At 41.3% G+C, this 15442-nt stretch overlaps 1 protein-coding gene across 3 annotated transcripts in view; it reads right to left on the bottom strand.

Annotated features, from left to right (window-relative positions):
• Positions 1 to 15442, bottom strand: part of SUV2 (protein dimerization) — a 46420-nt gene that overhangs the window by 22991 nt on the left and 7987 nt on the right. For 2 of the 3 annotated variants that reach the window (XM_087666290.1, XM_087666288.1), the window contains exons 2-4: positions 3894 to 3962; positions 3763 to 3798; positions 2953 to 3065 (exon numbers count right to left, since the gene is read on the bottom strand). In XM_087666290.1, coding sequence (XP_087522416.1) covers positions 2953 to 3065; positions 3763 to 3798; positions 3894 to 3962 — 218 coding nt within the window. The remainder of the gene's footprint in view (positions 1 to 2952; positions 3066 to 3762; positions 3799 to 3893; positions 3963 to 15442) is intronic. The other variant, XM_087666289.1, reaches the window with a different exon arrangement.

Here is a 15442-nt window from a genome sequence, read left to right as displayed (position 1 = left end):
AACAAGGCAGGTCGGACTACCACGTGGCAATCTCACCAACCTGCCCTAGTTGGACCAATTTGGACATGTGAGGTTCCAGCTGTCAACATACACACTCAGCTTTCTATACATATTCTGCTATACACATCTTGCACTGATTTATTTGCCTTCAATGTTCAGCATTCTCAATGTTCTTCTGTCTCTTTCTCTTTTTCTCAAGTAATTTATATTCTACTAAATAACTACAAGAGTACAAAAAGTCACAAGCTAGATGATTGAAAGAGTACAAAAGACATGGCAAAGAAGCAGCAGAAATTGCAATATGCCCAGTAACCAAGTCTTCCCCAGGTAGAAGATCAGTGTGTTGGATGAGATCCAACTACCAATGCAAGAGACATTTCAGATTTACAAGGTGTCTTTGCACCCCAGACGCGGAATCAAAAAACAAACGCATTCCAAGTTGTCTAAGTATGCCAACAGCCCTAGAAACGGAGAAAATGAAATAGAATCTTCATTAATGATTGTGCCAAACTTGGGTATTTAGGTCAAGCAAAGACCTAGTCAAAGGGGCGCAATGACTTGCCAGCCACAACCCTCCAAATGTCAGACAAGAGACTCTAGATTTTTGGCACCAAGGGGCATGAAAGAAAGCAATGGCAAGAAGATTCCACACTAGTGAGGCAAAAAAAGCAGTTGCCATTGAAAATTCTGCATTTTGCGAGTGCCACAACAAGAGAAAGTCCCCCCAACCATGACATGCCAAAGGAAGACTTTGCATTTGTATGGAATCTTGCTGACCCAACCCTCCATGATGGTCATTTTTCACCAATCCCAAGATTTATACAAGCCCCAAACAATATTAGCCTTGGTGGCCAGCCAATAGTGGTCTTTAATCATAAGGTGATATACTTGATTTGCTGAAGCATTTTCCAAGTGGAGTTGACTTGCAAGGTCCCAATCTTGCCATGGACGATCAAAATCAAGGGCAAGGAAGGGCTCTCTAAGCCGCAGTGCGATCAAAAGCTGGTCCCACAAATCCCTATATCCTCCAAGGATCAAAAAAATCCTCCTCTTGTCTCTTTCTCATTCTCTCTTCTCTCCGTGTTCATCATCTACAAGCAATCCGTGCATATGCTTCCGCATCACTACACTCTAACATGGCATCAAGGCAATGTTAGGGGATGATCAAGCATGGACGAACTTGAGGAGGAGGATTCAACATGATACAAAGGCTGTGTTTTCAACATACGGGTGCAAGCGAGAGGGCACACATAAACACATAGCTGGAGCAAGTAAAGACCCATATGAACAGAGACTTGTTAGTTGTTTGTCTATGCAAGAACAATTGTCAAAGCATGGAAGAGGCTGCATTTTGAGCCTTTCGAAGCAACCTCCAATAGTAAAGTCCTTCAATGACCGGGCAAAGGAAGTCCTAACCAGTTGCCTTATTGGAACCAAAGGGGAGCTACCTAGCATGTGCAAAGTCATTCACAAGTGGAATAGGATGTCTTTGGAGGTAGACATGGAATTCCAAGCCATCATGGACTATGAGGTCCCAATCCTTCCAATTCTTCCCTAGGATTAAAAGCTCAATGTAGAAAACTACAACATCTAGCAAGTGATGATGGAGGCCATCTTGAAGTCATATGATCTGGTCGAACTCATAATCTAGCGAATGATGATATGGAGGCCATCTTTAAGTCATATTATTTGGTGGAACTCATAACTAAGGCCATTGAGTATCTGACAATCAAAAAGTCTTCAACCCTTTCTCAACCCGACAAAACGCAGTTGAAGAAGGTCCATGCACATTGGGACGAGCTGAATGCTCACATTTGCTCATTCTTATTCCTCTCGTGTACACCAGCCATCATTGCTCACATCAAGCACATGACCAATGCCCATTAGATATGGCTGCATTTTGATCAACAATACAGTAGGATGGCACCTATGAAGAGGGTCTCCTTGAAAGTTGATGCAAACAAGACACCCAAGTCTAACCTAGGCAATTTCTTTGTTTCTTCTAAAACATGAATTCAATCGGCTGCACCACTCCATGAAAAGATTTCTAGATCTAAGGCAGCAATGGTCGTGCCACATTGAAAGGATTGTGAAACGGCCACTTACAAGGTTGCCAACACATTAGTAATCTATCCCATTAACAACTAGACATCCAATCCAACAAACCCCTAGGTACCACATACAGCCGAATGATGTAACCCAAATGTGAAGCAACCATTCCTTTAAGAACAAACTTGCCTCCCATCCCAACTCAGCCAAGTCCTCTATGTTGTGCAGCTAATGAAGACTAATTTTTGAGTATCAATAGGCAATCCCAATGCTCATGCAAACAAAGCCCAAACTGACATATTTATTTCCGTATTATATTCTCGGCTCTAAGAACCATGAAAGATCATACACCAAAACTGCCCTTCGAGTAAAGACCTTTCATATGGCCTTGATTTGGTCAGCATCCTCCTGGAAAGCAGCATTCTGGCACCAAAAGAAATGCTTGTTCATCTTGTCCTAGACATAAGCATCTTATGAGATATTTTGTCATATCTTATGGACATGTCCATACTTGAGACTCTTATCTGATCATCTTTCAATATATTAGCACAAGCAAGCTTTCCATCCTTTCAGTTCAGTAAATTCTTAGATTGTTAAAATGCTTTTCTCTTCTGCATTAACAACGTCCATTACTAAAACTGCATTGGATCTTTGTACATTGACATGATTATGAATAGCAGTTTCAACCAGAAAAAAACGTGTGTTTTCCCCTTCACTTCCTTTCTATGACACCCAGACTTACAACTTTTTACTTCAGTATCTTCCGTGCTGGGGCTTTGACATGCATTGAGGTTCCCCACAAGTAGTGCAAACTATTTCCAAAAAATGGTAGGCCAAACCTAAGGCCATTATATATTTGCCTCTTGCCATCATATTCTGAATCAACCAAAAGATAAGTTTCACCTTGTGCGCTTTTGCTCCACTTCTTTTTGTAGAAAATCAACTTGCTCTGAGACCCTTTTCAGTTGTTCTGAGACCACAGTATATGACCTTCTTGCCTCGTGAATCTCCTGATCCTGTCAAAAGTGGATCAACAACATAAGCTTTTTCTAACCAAGTCAACATGCAAGACAAAAAAGCTGCCTGGGATTAAGCAGGTCTTAATAGGCCAGAAACTTTATTTTGCAGTGAAGGCTTATCTATCTACCAACTGCTTTAGAAATAACATTTAAAATGTCAGACTGAAACTTGCTTTACTAGGTTTTACAACCCAGTTCAAGTTTGTGGTTAAAGTATTTATAGGAGGGTAGTACAGCGCTATCAAATATGGCATTCAATAAGGTCTCTTATTATTTGGAGCCTTCTATTTGTAAACATCGGCAATATGTCAGAAGTATGAAGCACTGCAACACATATGTGCACTCGTAATAAATACTTAATTTGCCATTAAATTACAAAAATATGAAATGAACATTCATGAGAATTCACGGGATGATGACCAAATAATCCAAGAGTCCCACAAACTAAAAAGTTCCACATGTTAGAGTTCTTGGCATAATAGTCACAATCACATGTTGGCATAATAGTTGCAATAATGTGTTGTCTATGTAAAGCGAATAGAATCACATTGCTACATACAACCTTTCCCCTTTTATAAGTACTGGATTAATAACGCTTTATGAGTGAGAAAGAATAAACCTTGCTTACACATAGCTTGTAGTTCCAAATAGATTAAGCAAATGAAAATTGACCAAATGGCATAGGGGAACAAACCTTGAACATAATCTGTGATCGCAGCCTCTCTATCTCCTAGAGTATCATGAAAAGGATGATTCAGTATCTATTTGCTCTTTTGTATATCATCAAGAGTGTAAGCATCAAGATTTTCAACATGATACAGGTACCTTTTGCAAGTTCAAATCTTTACTCAAGTGCGACGATTTTCTCTGCAACTCACCCAGCTCTAGATCTGCCTAACAATGGCATCCACAATCAAAAACAAGAATCACATACTATATCTGATGTAGGACATGATAGCAAGGCTAAGCCACTACCACAAATAACAATGATATACCGAAGCATTAAAAAATGTCAAAGATCAACAAAAGCATCATCTACAAAATTATGATTATTGGAAACTCCTGCATTCAACTTGCATTCAGTATTAACAGCTTTTTAATTTGACTTTAAATATCGAGACACAAAAGAAAATCATCTACTTTAGAAATCGAAAAAGTCATGATTTGTGTTCCTTGCAAAGGATGGTATGACAACTTATTAATCCTTATAATCACACCCAATTTATTGAATAAAGAAACAAGCTTGGAAAAGAGTGCTTGCACTTCTAGGTTTTTCTAAAACCATGCAACACATTTCTAATCAGGGTGAAAACCCAACCACCCAAGAAAAGTTTGTTTTATGGTTTGCCTGCTTTGCATTTGCTGATGTCGAAACATCCACCCAAAACATCTGCTGCCCTTGTTTGCTACCATCTCTCTATTGTCATTTCTTGTAAATGTCAGGGATTAGTCATCCCCTGCACTAGCATTTTTCAAGATATAACTGGTGCAGTCAGTTCTCTCAGAGGGGCTTACGCATTTCTTGTCAATTATTTGAGCATTTCCAATAGTCGCAATGTATGGACATTGGATTACGGGCGAAAGCAGTGCCACGGAGAGGCTATGGCCATATCGCAGTTTTTTGGGGCTGCGTGCAGCCAATCGGCTGCATTTATTGTGGTTGCCTACTACTGGTCGGCCAGTTTTGCAAGTGGACCTGCATATTTTTTGCTCCTTTTTGTGCTATTTATAGGCATTTTGCAGCCTGCCCTCCTCACTTGGTTTTTAAGTGTTGGTGGGAGAAATTTGACAGCCCTTGTACATCTGCCCTGTTCATTTCAGCATTTGTTGACAGCAGATTTCTTGTTCTTCTATCTCTTTTCTCTCCCTTTCTCTCATGTTCTTCTGTCTCTTTTCTCTCCCTTTGTTTCAAGTTCATTGTCTTTCAGCCTTGTCCATACACTTCCGCATTCACTACACTCATGGTATCAAAGCAATGTAGAAGGGCTGATTGGTGGTGAGCCAACCTAATCAGGAGGATTCTTCACAACAAAAGTTTGCATTTACAACCTATGGACGCTCAAGTGAACAGGTGCAATGTGGAGAAGGAGCGAAGTTGCTGTTTCTTGCAAGAATTTGCTGTTTGTGCAAGAGGAAAGGCTGCATTTTCAACCTTTTGCAGCAGATTTTGAGGTTTCATTGCCTCCAGCGGGTGAAACTCATTCAAGACAAGTAGAGGAAACCCTAGCAAGCATTGCCACTGTGCACAAAGCCAAAGGGGGCTACCCTTGTTTTTGTGCAGGTGTTTCCATTTACAATGTCAACTGAAATTGACGTACTGTTTCAAACTATTATGGACCATCTATTGGAAATGGAGAGAGAGAGAGAGAGAGAGAGAGAGAGAGAGTGTGTGTGTGTGTGTCCGTGTGTGTGTGAGTGAACACAAGACAATGAGCAAGAGTAGCAAACAGTTCCACACTCAAAAGATGCAAGTGCTAGAATGATAGAATGAAAGTACAACAAGTCTTAAGTAAGTTAGACCTATCCCTAACTCAACTAGAGTTCATTCAACTCTAAAATTAACTCTAAAAGTGGTGACACAACTTATTAATGTAGCTGTGTTCACACTACAAACCAACTAACTAAAACATCGGCCATCGTCTATAGAATCGGCAAATTCTAACACCCCCTTGCAGTGCCAATGTGGTAGAAGCACAAGAAGATCAATCATCAAAGGGTAGCAAGTTTAAGGACTTTCGAAAAGCCTCAAACTTCTCACGAGGAAATGCTTTGGTGAAAATGTCTGCAACATTCTCCTGTGTAGAGACATACATCAAACTAATCTCTCCTACATAGCATCTCGTTGTGACATAAAGATAATGTACCTCAATGTGTTTTGTGTGAGCATGAAACACAAGATTCCATGCCACTGCAATGCCACTCTGACTATCAAAAACAATGGGTGTAGGACCCTCCAAAGACATCTGTAGATCAGCCAACGATCTATGCAGCCATACACATTCCATTATTGCCGTGAAGGCTGTTCTATACTCAACCTCACAAGATGAGGTAGCCACTATAGGCTGTTTCTTGCTTAGCTATGAACTGTATGAGCGGCCTAAAAAGAAATAATGCCCACTAGTAGACTGCCTAGTGTCTGTATCACCAGCCCAATCTAAATTACTATAAGCTTGTAAATGCAAATCTCCCCCTAGAAGATAATAATACATGTGATTGAGTACCTTGCAAGTATCTAAAGATTTGCTTAACAACTTACTAATGTATAGTTTGTAGACTAACATATATCTGCTTACCTAAGTGCTTACTAAATGTCAAGACGTGTGTTGCAAAGGTAAATGAGACAACCAAATGCCTTGATGAAAATTGCAACATCATGCATCTCCTCACCATCATGCATAGACAACTTTAAGCCTAGCTCCATAGGAGTGCACATAGGTTTGCAATCTTGAATATTAAACTTTTGAAACAACTTATCCACATACTATGATTGTGACATGATGATACCATGCTAATTTTGGGTGAATTGAATCCCCAAATAATAGTGTAGACTGCCCAAGTTTGACATAGCAAATGCATGATGTAATTTAGCCTTAAAAACTGCAATTTTTTCCTTTGTAGGTCCAATAAGTAACATATCATCCACATGAAGAATGATAATCAGTAAGTTCCCCCCTTTATTCTTAATGTATGGAGTAGGAGCAGTTAAACTATTTTTGACCTTTGTTGACCAAATATAGATTAGTTTTTTATTATCATACAGAGCAGTTTAAGATCATAAAGAGCTTTATGCAACTTGCATGCCCTGTGCTCTTTCTCTTTTAATCACAAACCTTGGAGGTTGTGGCACATAAAACATTCTTGTACAGATCCCCATTCAAGAATGTTGTTTTAATGTCGAACTAATGTACTTTCCAACCATAATTTGTAACCATCGCAATCACATATCTCACCGTACTCATATGAGACGTAGAAGCAAAAGTTTCTTCGTAATCTATGCCCTTCTTCTATGCATAGCCTTTTGCTACCAACCGTTCTTTGTACCTATCAATTGTACCATCAGCCTTGCGTTTGAGTTTAAAATCCCATTTTGTATCAATGGCCTTCTTTCCAAGTGGTGGATCCACAAGATCCCATGTAGAGTTCGTGGGAATGGAGTCTAACTCCTCCTGCATGGTCTGCGTCCAATGTACATCTTGTTGAGCTTCATCCAAGGAAGTAGGCTCATCATCATCTTGTTGGATTTTACTCATGCCTACACTCACATAGGAGTGTCAGTGATCCGCATGTAGAACACTGGGGCACTTTTTACTCTCCATAAGAGAGGTTTTTCCCCCCAATCACTTTTACTTTTATTTGTGTATTTACATTACACATTTTGGTCACTTATCGCACAATACACACATATGTGTGTGAACACACTTTAAGTCATTTTCACAACCCTAAAGTCTAAGGGTTGTACTTTGTACTTTGCACTTCATATTCTATTCTGCAAAGTGTTGTGTTGTAGCCCATAGTCAACCTATTTTTTGAGTTTTGCAAGGATCAGGGCATTTGGGTGAAATATTCCCATCAGAACACACTATACTTCAGTATCGAGATATTTGGCTGGAAACTTTTGCTCCGTGTTGTAGATGGTTCAGGCTTAATGCTTCTAGATGTATTGTATGTGCCTGGCATTACAGAGAACTTGTTGTCTATTTCTACCTTTAATAAGCACGGCGTTCAGGTCATCTTTGAGGATGACAAATGTGTTATTTGAGATAGAGATATGGACTATGCACTTAGGCTGTCCGGCACGTTGCACAATGCTTTATTCTTGCTAGACACTTATGACTGACAATCTCATTATGCTCTGGGAGTCACTAGTCTTACACGCACTATGGAGAAGGTGGAGCTTTGGCATGCCCGTTATGGACGTATGAGCTTGGGAGTTTGATGTGCCTTTAGAGGTGTCATGTGGTAGATGACCTGGCTTTTTACAATAATGGTACTTGCCCTTCTTGGCTTGTTTGCCCCCTGCTTCTTGTTGTTTTGTGAAGTTCTAGAACTTCCAGAACTCTGCGAAGCATTCTTGGGCTGATTGCCCTTACCTTCTTGCTTTGCCACCAAAGCTTTTTGAGAAGCTACCATATCTGCATCACTATTCTTCTTTGTTTGCTATTCTTCTAGCAATAAGCTAACCAAGTGAAAAAAAGTTCGCCGCCATGATCAGCTCGAACGTCGCAAACTTTAAAGGAGGTTTGATTCTCTGCAAATACCTTCCACTCTCAAAAAAGAAAGTACACCTTGCTCTTGTACTCCAAGAAATAGAGCTAGGCATAACAACTAAAGTCATCAACAATCAACATAAAGTAATTGCCTTTCCCAAGGAAGGCGTGTCCATAAGTTCGCAAAGGTCAGTGTGAACCAATTAAAGAGTGTAGAAGCCCTCCAAGTAGCAACCTGTGCATGTGGCCACCTATGCTACTTGCCCCTTAGGTAACTGGGGCACAATGTGTGAACAAGAGAAAAATCTTGAAAGTCTCTCAAACATCTTCTTCCTTGAGGCCCACCAAATAGCATCAAGATTCAAATGCCCATAACAAGCATACCAAAGTAGCCCAAGCTCGTGTAAAGATTGCGCACCAAGGGATGTGAGTGTGTAGAGTCCACCCTCCTATGTACCTGTCCAAAGAGCAGCCCTTGAAGAAGAATCCTCCACCATAACTACATCCTACGTAAAGATGACTCCAATACCTAGATGTGTAAGACCGTAGACTGACAGAGGTTAAAGCCCAAATCCGATATATAGAGAACTTTGACTAAAGAAAAACATCCATCAAGCAACAAAGGAAAGATCTCCACTCCACGCATGGGAACTGAAGAATTGTCACCAATGGTGACAAATCCCCTAAAACAAGCCTTCCTCTTTAGATAGGGTGATAAATAACCTGATTGATTACAACAAGCATATAATTTACATAAACTGAAAATGCACACTTTACCACTTTAATCTTGGACATTGGACACTCAATTGGTCCCAAAATTGGCGCTTCTTGCGATATTTATTTATCTTATATTACAAATAGAATGACTACAACTAAGATCCGGTAATCTCCTCCACTAATCCAAGTACCTCTTGCTGTCAAAATTGAATAGCAAGCCTCAAAACCAATTTGCCCCTTGGTTTGCTTGGGGATTGGCCTCCACCCTGCTCGTTGAAAGACAAATTTAGTCCCAAATCTGATATTGGTTGCCTGGCCTCTTGAATCTTCTTGAAATTCCTCAATTTCAACTATTAAAATTCAAGTCCTAGGTCCCCTTTTTTGCACGCATCTCGAGGCGACTGTCAAAATCCTTGTTTTTGTTGTAAATTGGAGTTTACAACAAAAAATGACCGAAATCTCTTCGTCTAATGACTCAAACTACTGGAAAATGTTGAGATAACTTGAGAAATGGCTAGGAGATAGAGAGAATGTTGTAGAGAGAGAAATTTTGGAGTTACTACTGCATTGCTCAAACAACCATGGAGGTTGTCACCTACAACTTAGGACCACTAGAAAGATTGTTGCCCCCTCTTATTTGCCGCCACTTGCACTAGAAGGACCCTGGGCTATTGTCACCTGCTCTTGGAGGGCTCCAAATTACTGTCGCATGCTATAGGATTGATCCTTGGTGGCTGCAAATCACATCAACACCTTGCTCTCTAGCAGCCTCATTTTCTCTCATAATGGTTGGAATAGACTTCCATCAACCCCTAAAATGTTTTTCCCACTTGCATGGGTAAGTTTTGCAAAGTGGTAGCCTTCCAATTTTATTTTTCAGTATTATCCAACTTATTAAATTGCTTTTTAGAATATTAATTCAAAAAATTAATTTAATAATTATTCTAGTGCTCTAAAAATTAATTTCACCAACCAATAATTAAATTGGCCAAGCCAATTCGTCTTCCAAGTATCCATGAGCACTTATTGACCCTTGGACTAGCATTAGCTAATTAAATAATGCGTAGTCTCTAATGTCACCACTGACATTAGTTGCTAATAAATTAGTCTAGGTCAAAATCTGACATACACAAACATTCTCTCTGCACCCATGTATATATCTGCATCCTTAAACAGCATTCTTCACTGCAAATTTTCCGCATTCCATTGTCTCTTTCTCTCTTCTCTATTGACTCTTTGTCTTGGTCATACGCTTCCACACTGCTTCATTCTGGACCTACCTGAAGAGGAGATTTTCGCGCAGAGGGCGAGCAAGAGAGCTGCACATTAGAATAAGGCTAAGGCGAGAGTGGGCGTGCAAGAAAGGAGCAAATATACTGAAGCTGTTGCTAATTTCTGCTGTTAGAGAAGGAAGAAGGCTGCGTTTAGGCCTTCAAGTGCAAGTTTTACCTTTTCATCGCCTCCAGCGGATAAAGAAGGAGCGAGACGAGCGGCAAAGAGCCCTAGCACAATGCATTCACAAAGTTAGAGGGGGTTGCTTTTTGTGTTTTATGCAAGCATTGTAGGTGATGTCTTTTGAGGCCAAGACAAAATTTCAAGCGATCATGGACCAGAAGGTGCTCGTGTTACCAACTCTTCCATCAGATCGAAAGCTCCATGGCAAGAACTACCGCATCTGGCGGGTTATGATGCTTGCCATTTTGGAGTCCTATGATTTGGCAGAGCTTGTTACGAAGGCTATTCATCATGCTTCTTCGTGAGACAAGTCCAGACTCTCTTCCAATGATAAGTTGGAGTCGGCAAAGGCTCAAGCACATTGGGATAAACTCAATGCTCACATCCACTCGTTTTTATTTCTCTCATGCACCACAGTTGTTCTCTCATATCGAGCGTTTGACGTTGGCCTAGGAGATATAGCTAGAGCTTGATCAAATGTATAATTGTATGACTATCATGAAATGAGTTTCTTTGAAAGTACAAATGAGGATCATGAGTGTCAACAAGTCATCTTCTATACAAGAGCATATTAACAAGCTGAGGTAGCTTCAAATGCAAGTCCAAAATGCAAGGAAGGTGATCACTTCTAAAGACATGGCGATAACTCTTCTTTCACAGTTATCGCCCCGTTTCAATGGCTTTTATTCCGCCTTGATTGCTTCCAAGTGGTCCAAGACTCTTCAATGGGAGGAGTTGGTTCCTATGGTCTTGGACTAAGAGGAGCAGTTGAAAGGGACCAATGCTTCTAAAATTGAGGCCTTGGTTGGTTAGTCTTCTTAGAAGAAGGGGAAGGACCAAAAGAAGAAAAGAAGAAGTGCAAATCAAAGAACAAGGAAAAGGAGTCTACTTGTCACATCTATGGGAAGACAAGTCACTAGAAGAAGGATTGCCCTGACAAGGAGAGAAAGAAAAATGATGAGGAGAAATCTTCAAAGGATTCCTAAGCAGTGGCTACTCCCTCATCAGCTGCTTTCCTCTACTTGGAGGTGGTTGAGGAATTGACCTTGAAGGCTTCTGATGTTGCATTGACAGCCCCATATACTCGGGAGTGGATTGTTGACAATGATGCCTTACGGCACATGACTCCTTCAGCAAGTGTTGCTCATTTGCAGCTTCGCATGGCCAAATTCTCATTGGTGATAGTTCTTCTATCCCTATTCAAGGACAGGGTGACATGCATCTTATTCCAGATGTGCAAGGTGGTGCCCATGCATCCGAGGTGCTTTATGTGCCGGCCTTGGGATACCATCTACTTGCGACGCACAAGATTTGTACCCTCGACCTCTTGGTCAAATTCGATGTGGATTTTTTTTAGATTGTTAATCGTGGATCGAGACAGGTACTTCCTTCAAGTTGAGGAGAATGGAGCCTATAAGTTGTGGCCTTCTTCTGCTTTGACTTCTCTTCTTCTTACCTCTCAAACTCAGTCCGAGCTTTGGCATGTTGGGTTTGGCCACCTCAACTGTGATTACCTTCAGAAGGCGTTTAAAGGACAACTTGTTCGAGGTTTATTGTATACTATGGTGAGCCAACAGCCTTGTGTATCCTGTATTCGTGGAAAGCAAACTCATGATGTTATTCCCAGCAAGGCTTCAAGGTAGTTTTTAACACCCTTGGAGCTTGTTTCTACCGATCTTTGTGGACCGATGAGGACGGAGTCCCTTTGTGGGAGCTTGTATTTCATGCTAATTGTGAATGATTATAACAAGATAACATGGGCTTATTTTTTAAAGCTGAAGTCGGAAGCTTTCTCCAACTTTGCGGATTGGTTGCTCTTTGAGGTGAATCAATCGAGCCAAAAACTAAAAGCCTTACGATCGAATAAGGGCAAAGAATTTATTTCAAATGAGCTTGCTCATTTTGGTGCAGATTGTGGTATCCACCAAGAGTTTGCCAACACAAACACCCCTCAAGAGAATGGCATATTCGAGCGGAAAAATTGCAATGTGATTGAGATGGCCCGTATCATAATGGAGCATTGTTAGACACCTCAGTGTCTATGGGTTGAGGCTGTGGCTACTGCAATTCACATTCGTAATCAATCCCCTACTTCCGCTATTATTGATATGACCCCTTATGGGGCATACTTTGGATCTAAGCCAGATGTTTCTTATTTCAGGGTTTTTGGGTGCAATACCTATATTCACATCTTGAAAACACAATGTGACAAATTTGAAGCAACTTCCAAAAGACAGGTGTTTGTGGGCTACAACTCGCTGTCTCAAGGTTACCAATTGTATGATCCCGTTATCTACACAAGACGTGATGTTCAATTCATGAAAGTTCTAGCTTTAAAGGGGGTTGAGAAACATCCTGTTCTTGAAGATCCTAGTGATAGTTGGGCGCCAACAATTATTCCTCAAGAGCCTATGCCTCTTGAGGACTCTTCTTCGGATGAGGAGTTCAATTCTCAACCTCAGAACTCACCAATTGCACCTTGGCCGTCAGTGGACCTTCCCAAAACTTCAACAGATGGTGAGCGACAAGGCGACATCCAGCCTCCTCCTCATTGAGCTCATGACACTCTTCATGATGCAGGGATTGAAGGGATCCCTGAGGAGTGGCAATCACAAGATGGCCCGTGGTGTTCTTGGAGAAACCAGACACACCTCACCAGGCTTGTGTATACTAATTATTGTTTGATGACTCATCATGCAAGATCAAGAGCCCACCTCCATCAAGGAGACTTACAGCATGATCATTGGTGGCAAACGATGGAGCATGAGCTGCAGTCGATTAAGAGGAATGGCACTTGGTACCTTGTGTCAAAGCCTCCTCATGAGAGGAATGGCACTTGGTACATTGGACAAGCACAAGGCCCACCTTGTTACTAAAGGTTTTGTACAATGCCTAAGCATTGATTTCCATGATACTTTTGCCCCTACAGCTCGGACGGCTACTATTCGCACAGTTCTTACCTTGGCTAGTCATAGGAGATAGTTGATCTATGAGTTGGATGTAAAGTCTGCCTTCTTAAATGGAGAGTTGAAGGAGGAGATCTATGTTGAGCAACCTCCAGGCTTCAATTCTTTTGATGGTAAGGTGTATAGTTTGAGGAAGGCTCTCTATGGCCTTAAGCAGGCTCCCTGTGCTTGTAATGAGAAGATTGACTCGTTCCTCCAAGAGAAATTGGGGTATCAACGTTCCAAGGCCAACCCCCAGCTTTATGTTCACACCTCAAGTGGAGGTTGTGCGTTGTTTGTCCTTTATATGAATGACTTAATTATGACAGTTGACCATACTCATGGTCGAGCAGACGAAGGCAACACTTCATGAGAAGTTTAAGATGACGAATATGGGACTTCTTCACTTCTTTCTAGATCATGAGATCCATCAGGATTCAAACTCCAAGAGGGATATTTATTTCCCAACAATGGTATGTATAGAAACTCTAGACTACGTGTGAGATGGACGAATACAAGTCTCTTACGACTCCTATGGACTTGAATCGGAAGGCTACAACTCATTCCAATTCTCCTTTGGCGAATGCTACCCGTTATAGGTAGTTGGTTGGCTCCTTGATCTGGCTTCTCAATACTCATGTTGACTTATGTTATGTTGTAGGTGTGATGGCCGAGTTCATGAGTGAATCCAAGATGGTGCATTCGCAAGCTGCTCAACGGATTTTGAGTTTCCTTTGGGGGACCCCCGATCTTGGGATCTATTATCCAGGAGGTACAAGTGCTACAAGCTTCGTCCTTACAGGATGGAGTGATTCAGATTGGGCTGGTGATGTGGATCATAAGAGGTCCACGACAAGTTATTGCTTTACCTTGGGTACCAGTGTTGTTTCATGAAGCAATAAGAAGCAACCCACAATTTCCCTATCTTCGTTTGAGATGGAGTATCGGGCAACGTCTTCTACCACATGTGAGACAGTGTGGCTTCACAAGCTCTTGGATGAGCTTGGTTGCCCGCAGACAAGTCCTATTGTTCTTCAATGCGACAATGAGAGTTGTATTGCCTTCGCCAAGAACCCCTTGTTTCATGCTCGGACGAAGCATATCAAGATCCAATACCATTTCATTGGGAAGAAGATTCTGGATGAGACTATTGCCCTAGTCTACTGCAAGATAGAGGACAATCTTGTAGACTTGTTTACAAAGGCACTTCCTCAAGCTTTACATCGACAGCACTCTAGATCCCTTAGCATTCTATCGTGTCCAACATCTGGGAGGGGATCTTAGAGATTGGCATTCCCTACACATGCAGGTGCAAATCTTCACTATGTTCCTCACTGCATTCTCTTTGCAACTATGTATATATATGCATCCTTAAACAACATTCTTCACTGCAAATTTTTCGTGTTCCACTGTCTCTTTCTCTCTCTCTATTGACTCTTTGTCTTGGTCATACGCTTCCACACTACTCCACTCTGGCATCTTCTTCTTCTCATCCTAGGAATCATTCTTCTTATCCTCATGTTTCTTAGCCTAAGGCTTTCCCTTCTTCTTCCTACCCCAATACTTGCAGTAAAGGTCTTCGTGGAGCCGGATGCACTAGTCCCCACCTCTCTAAGACACTCATCATGCTCCAAGACAAGCAGTTAAAGCTCCTCCCAAAGAAGAGTATCTCGGATCCTTAAAGTCAAAAAGCTGGTATAGAAGACATCATACTTAAGAGATGGTAGCTGTTAATAGAATTATAGCCATATCATCCGAAGATATCATCCTCTCGAGGGATGCAAGCTCATCCAGCATATCTTGCAGTTTGTTGATGCGATACTTCATGAAAGGAGAGTCATCAACACCAAGCAACTCAAAAGCTTCTTCTCCAAGAGTTCCTATGGGCAAACATCTTCTAATAGTAAAGAGACATAAGCTTCTTCCATACCTCTGTTGCAATCTTCAATCTACGAGCATGAACCAAGACACAATCCTATGAACTCATAAAGAGAAAGGATTGGGCTCTGGAGTTGAGCCAATCCCAAAGGGTTGCACGACCCATCGATGA

The sequence above is a fragment of the Lygodium microphyllum genome, chromosome 25 (genome assembly GCF_053477565.2).
Source record: "Lygodium microphyllum isolate KBCC chromosome 25, Lygodium_microphyllum_v1.1.10, whole genome shotgun sequence".
Taxonomy (NCBI): domain Eukaryota; kingdom Viridiplantae; phylum Streptophyta; class Polypodiopsida; order Schizaeales; family Lygodiaceae; genus Lygodium; species Lygodium microphyllum.
Note: the sequence above shows the minus strand (reverse complement) of the source record. Positions and strands in the feature narration are given on the sequence as shown.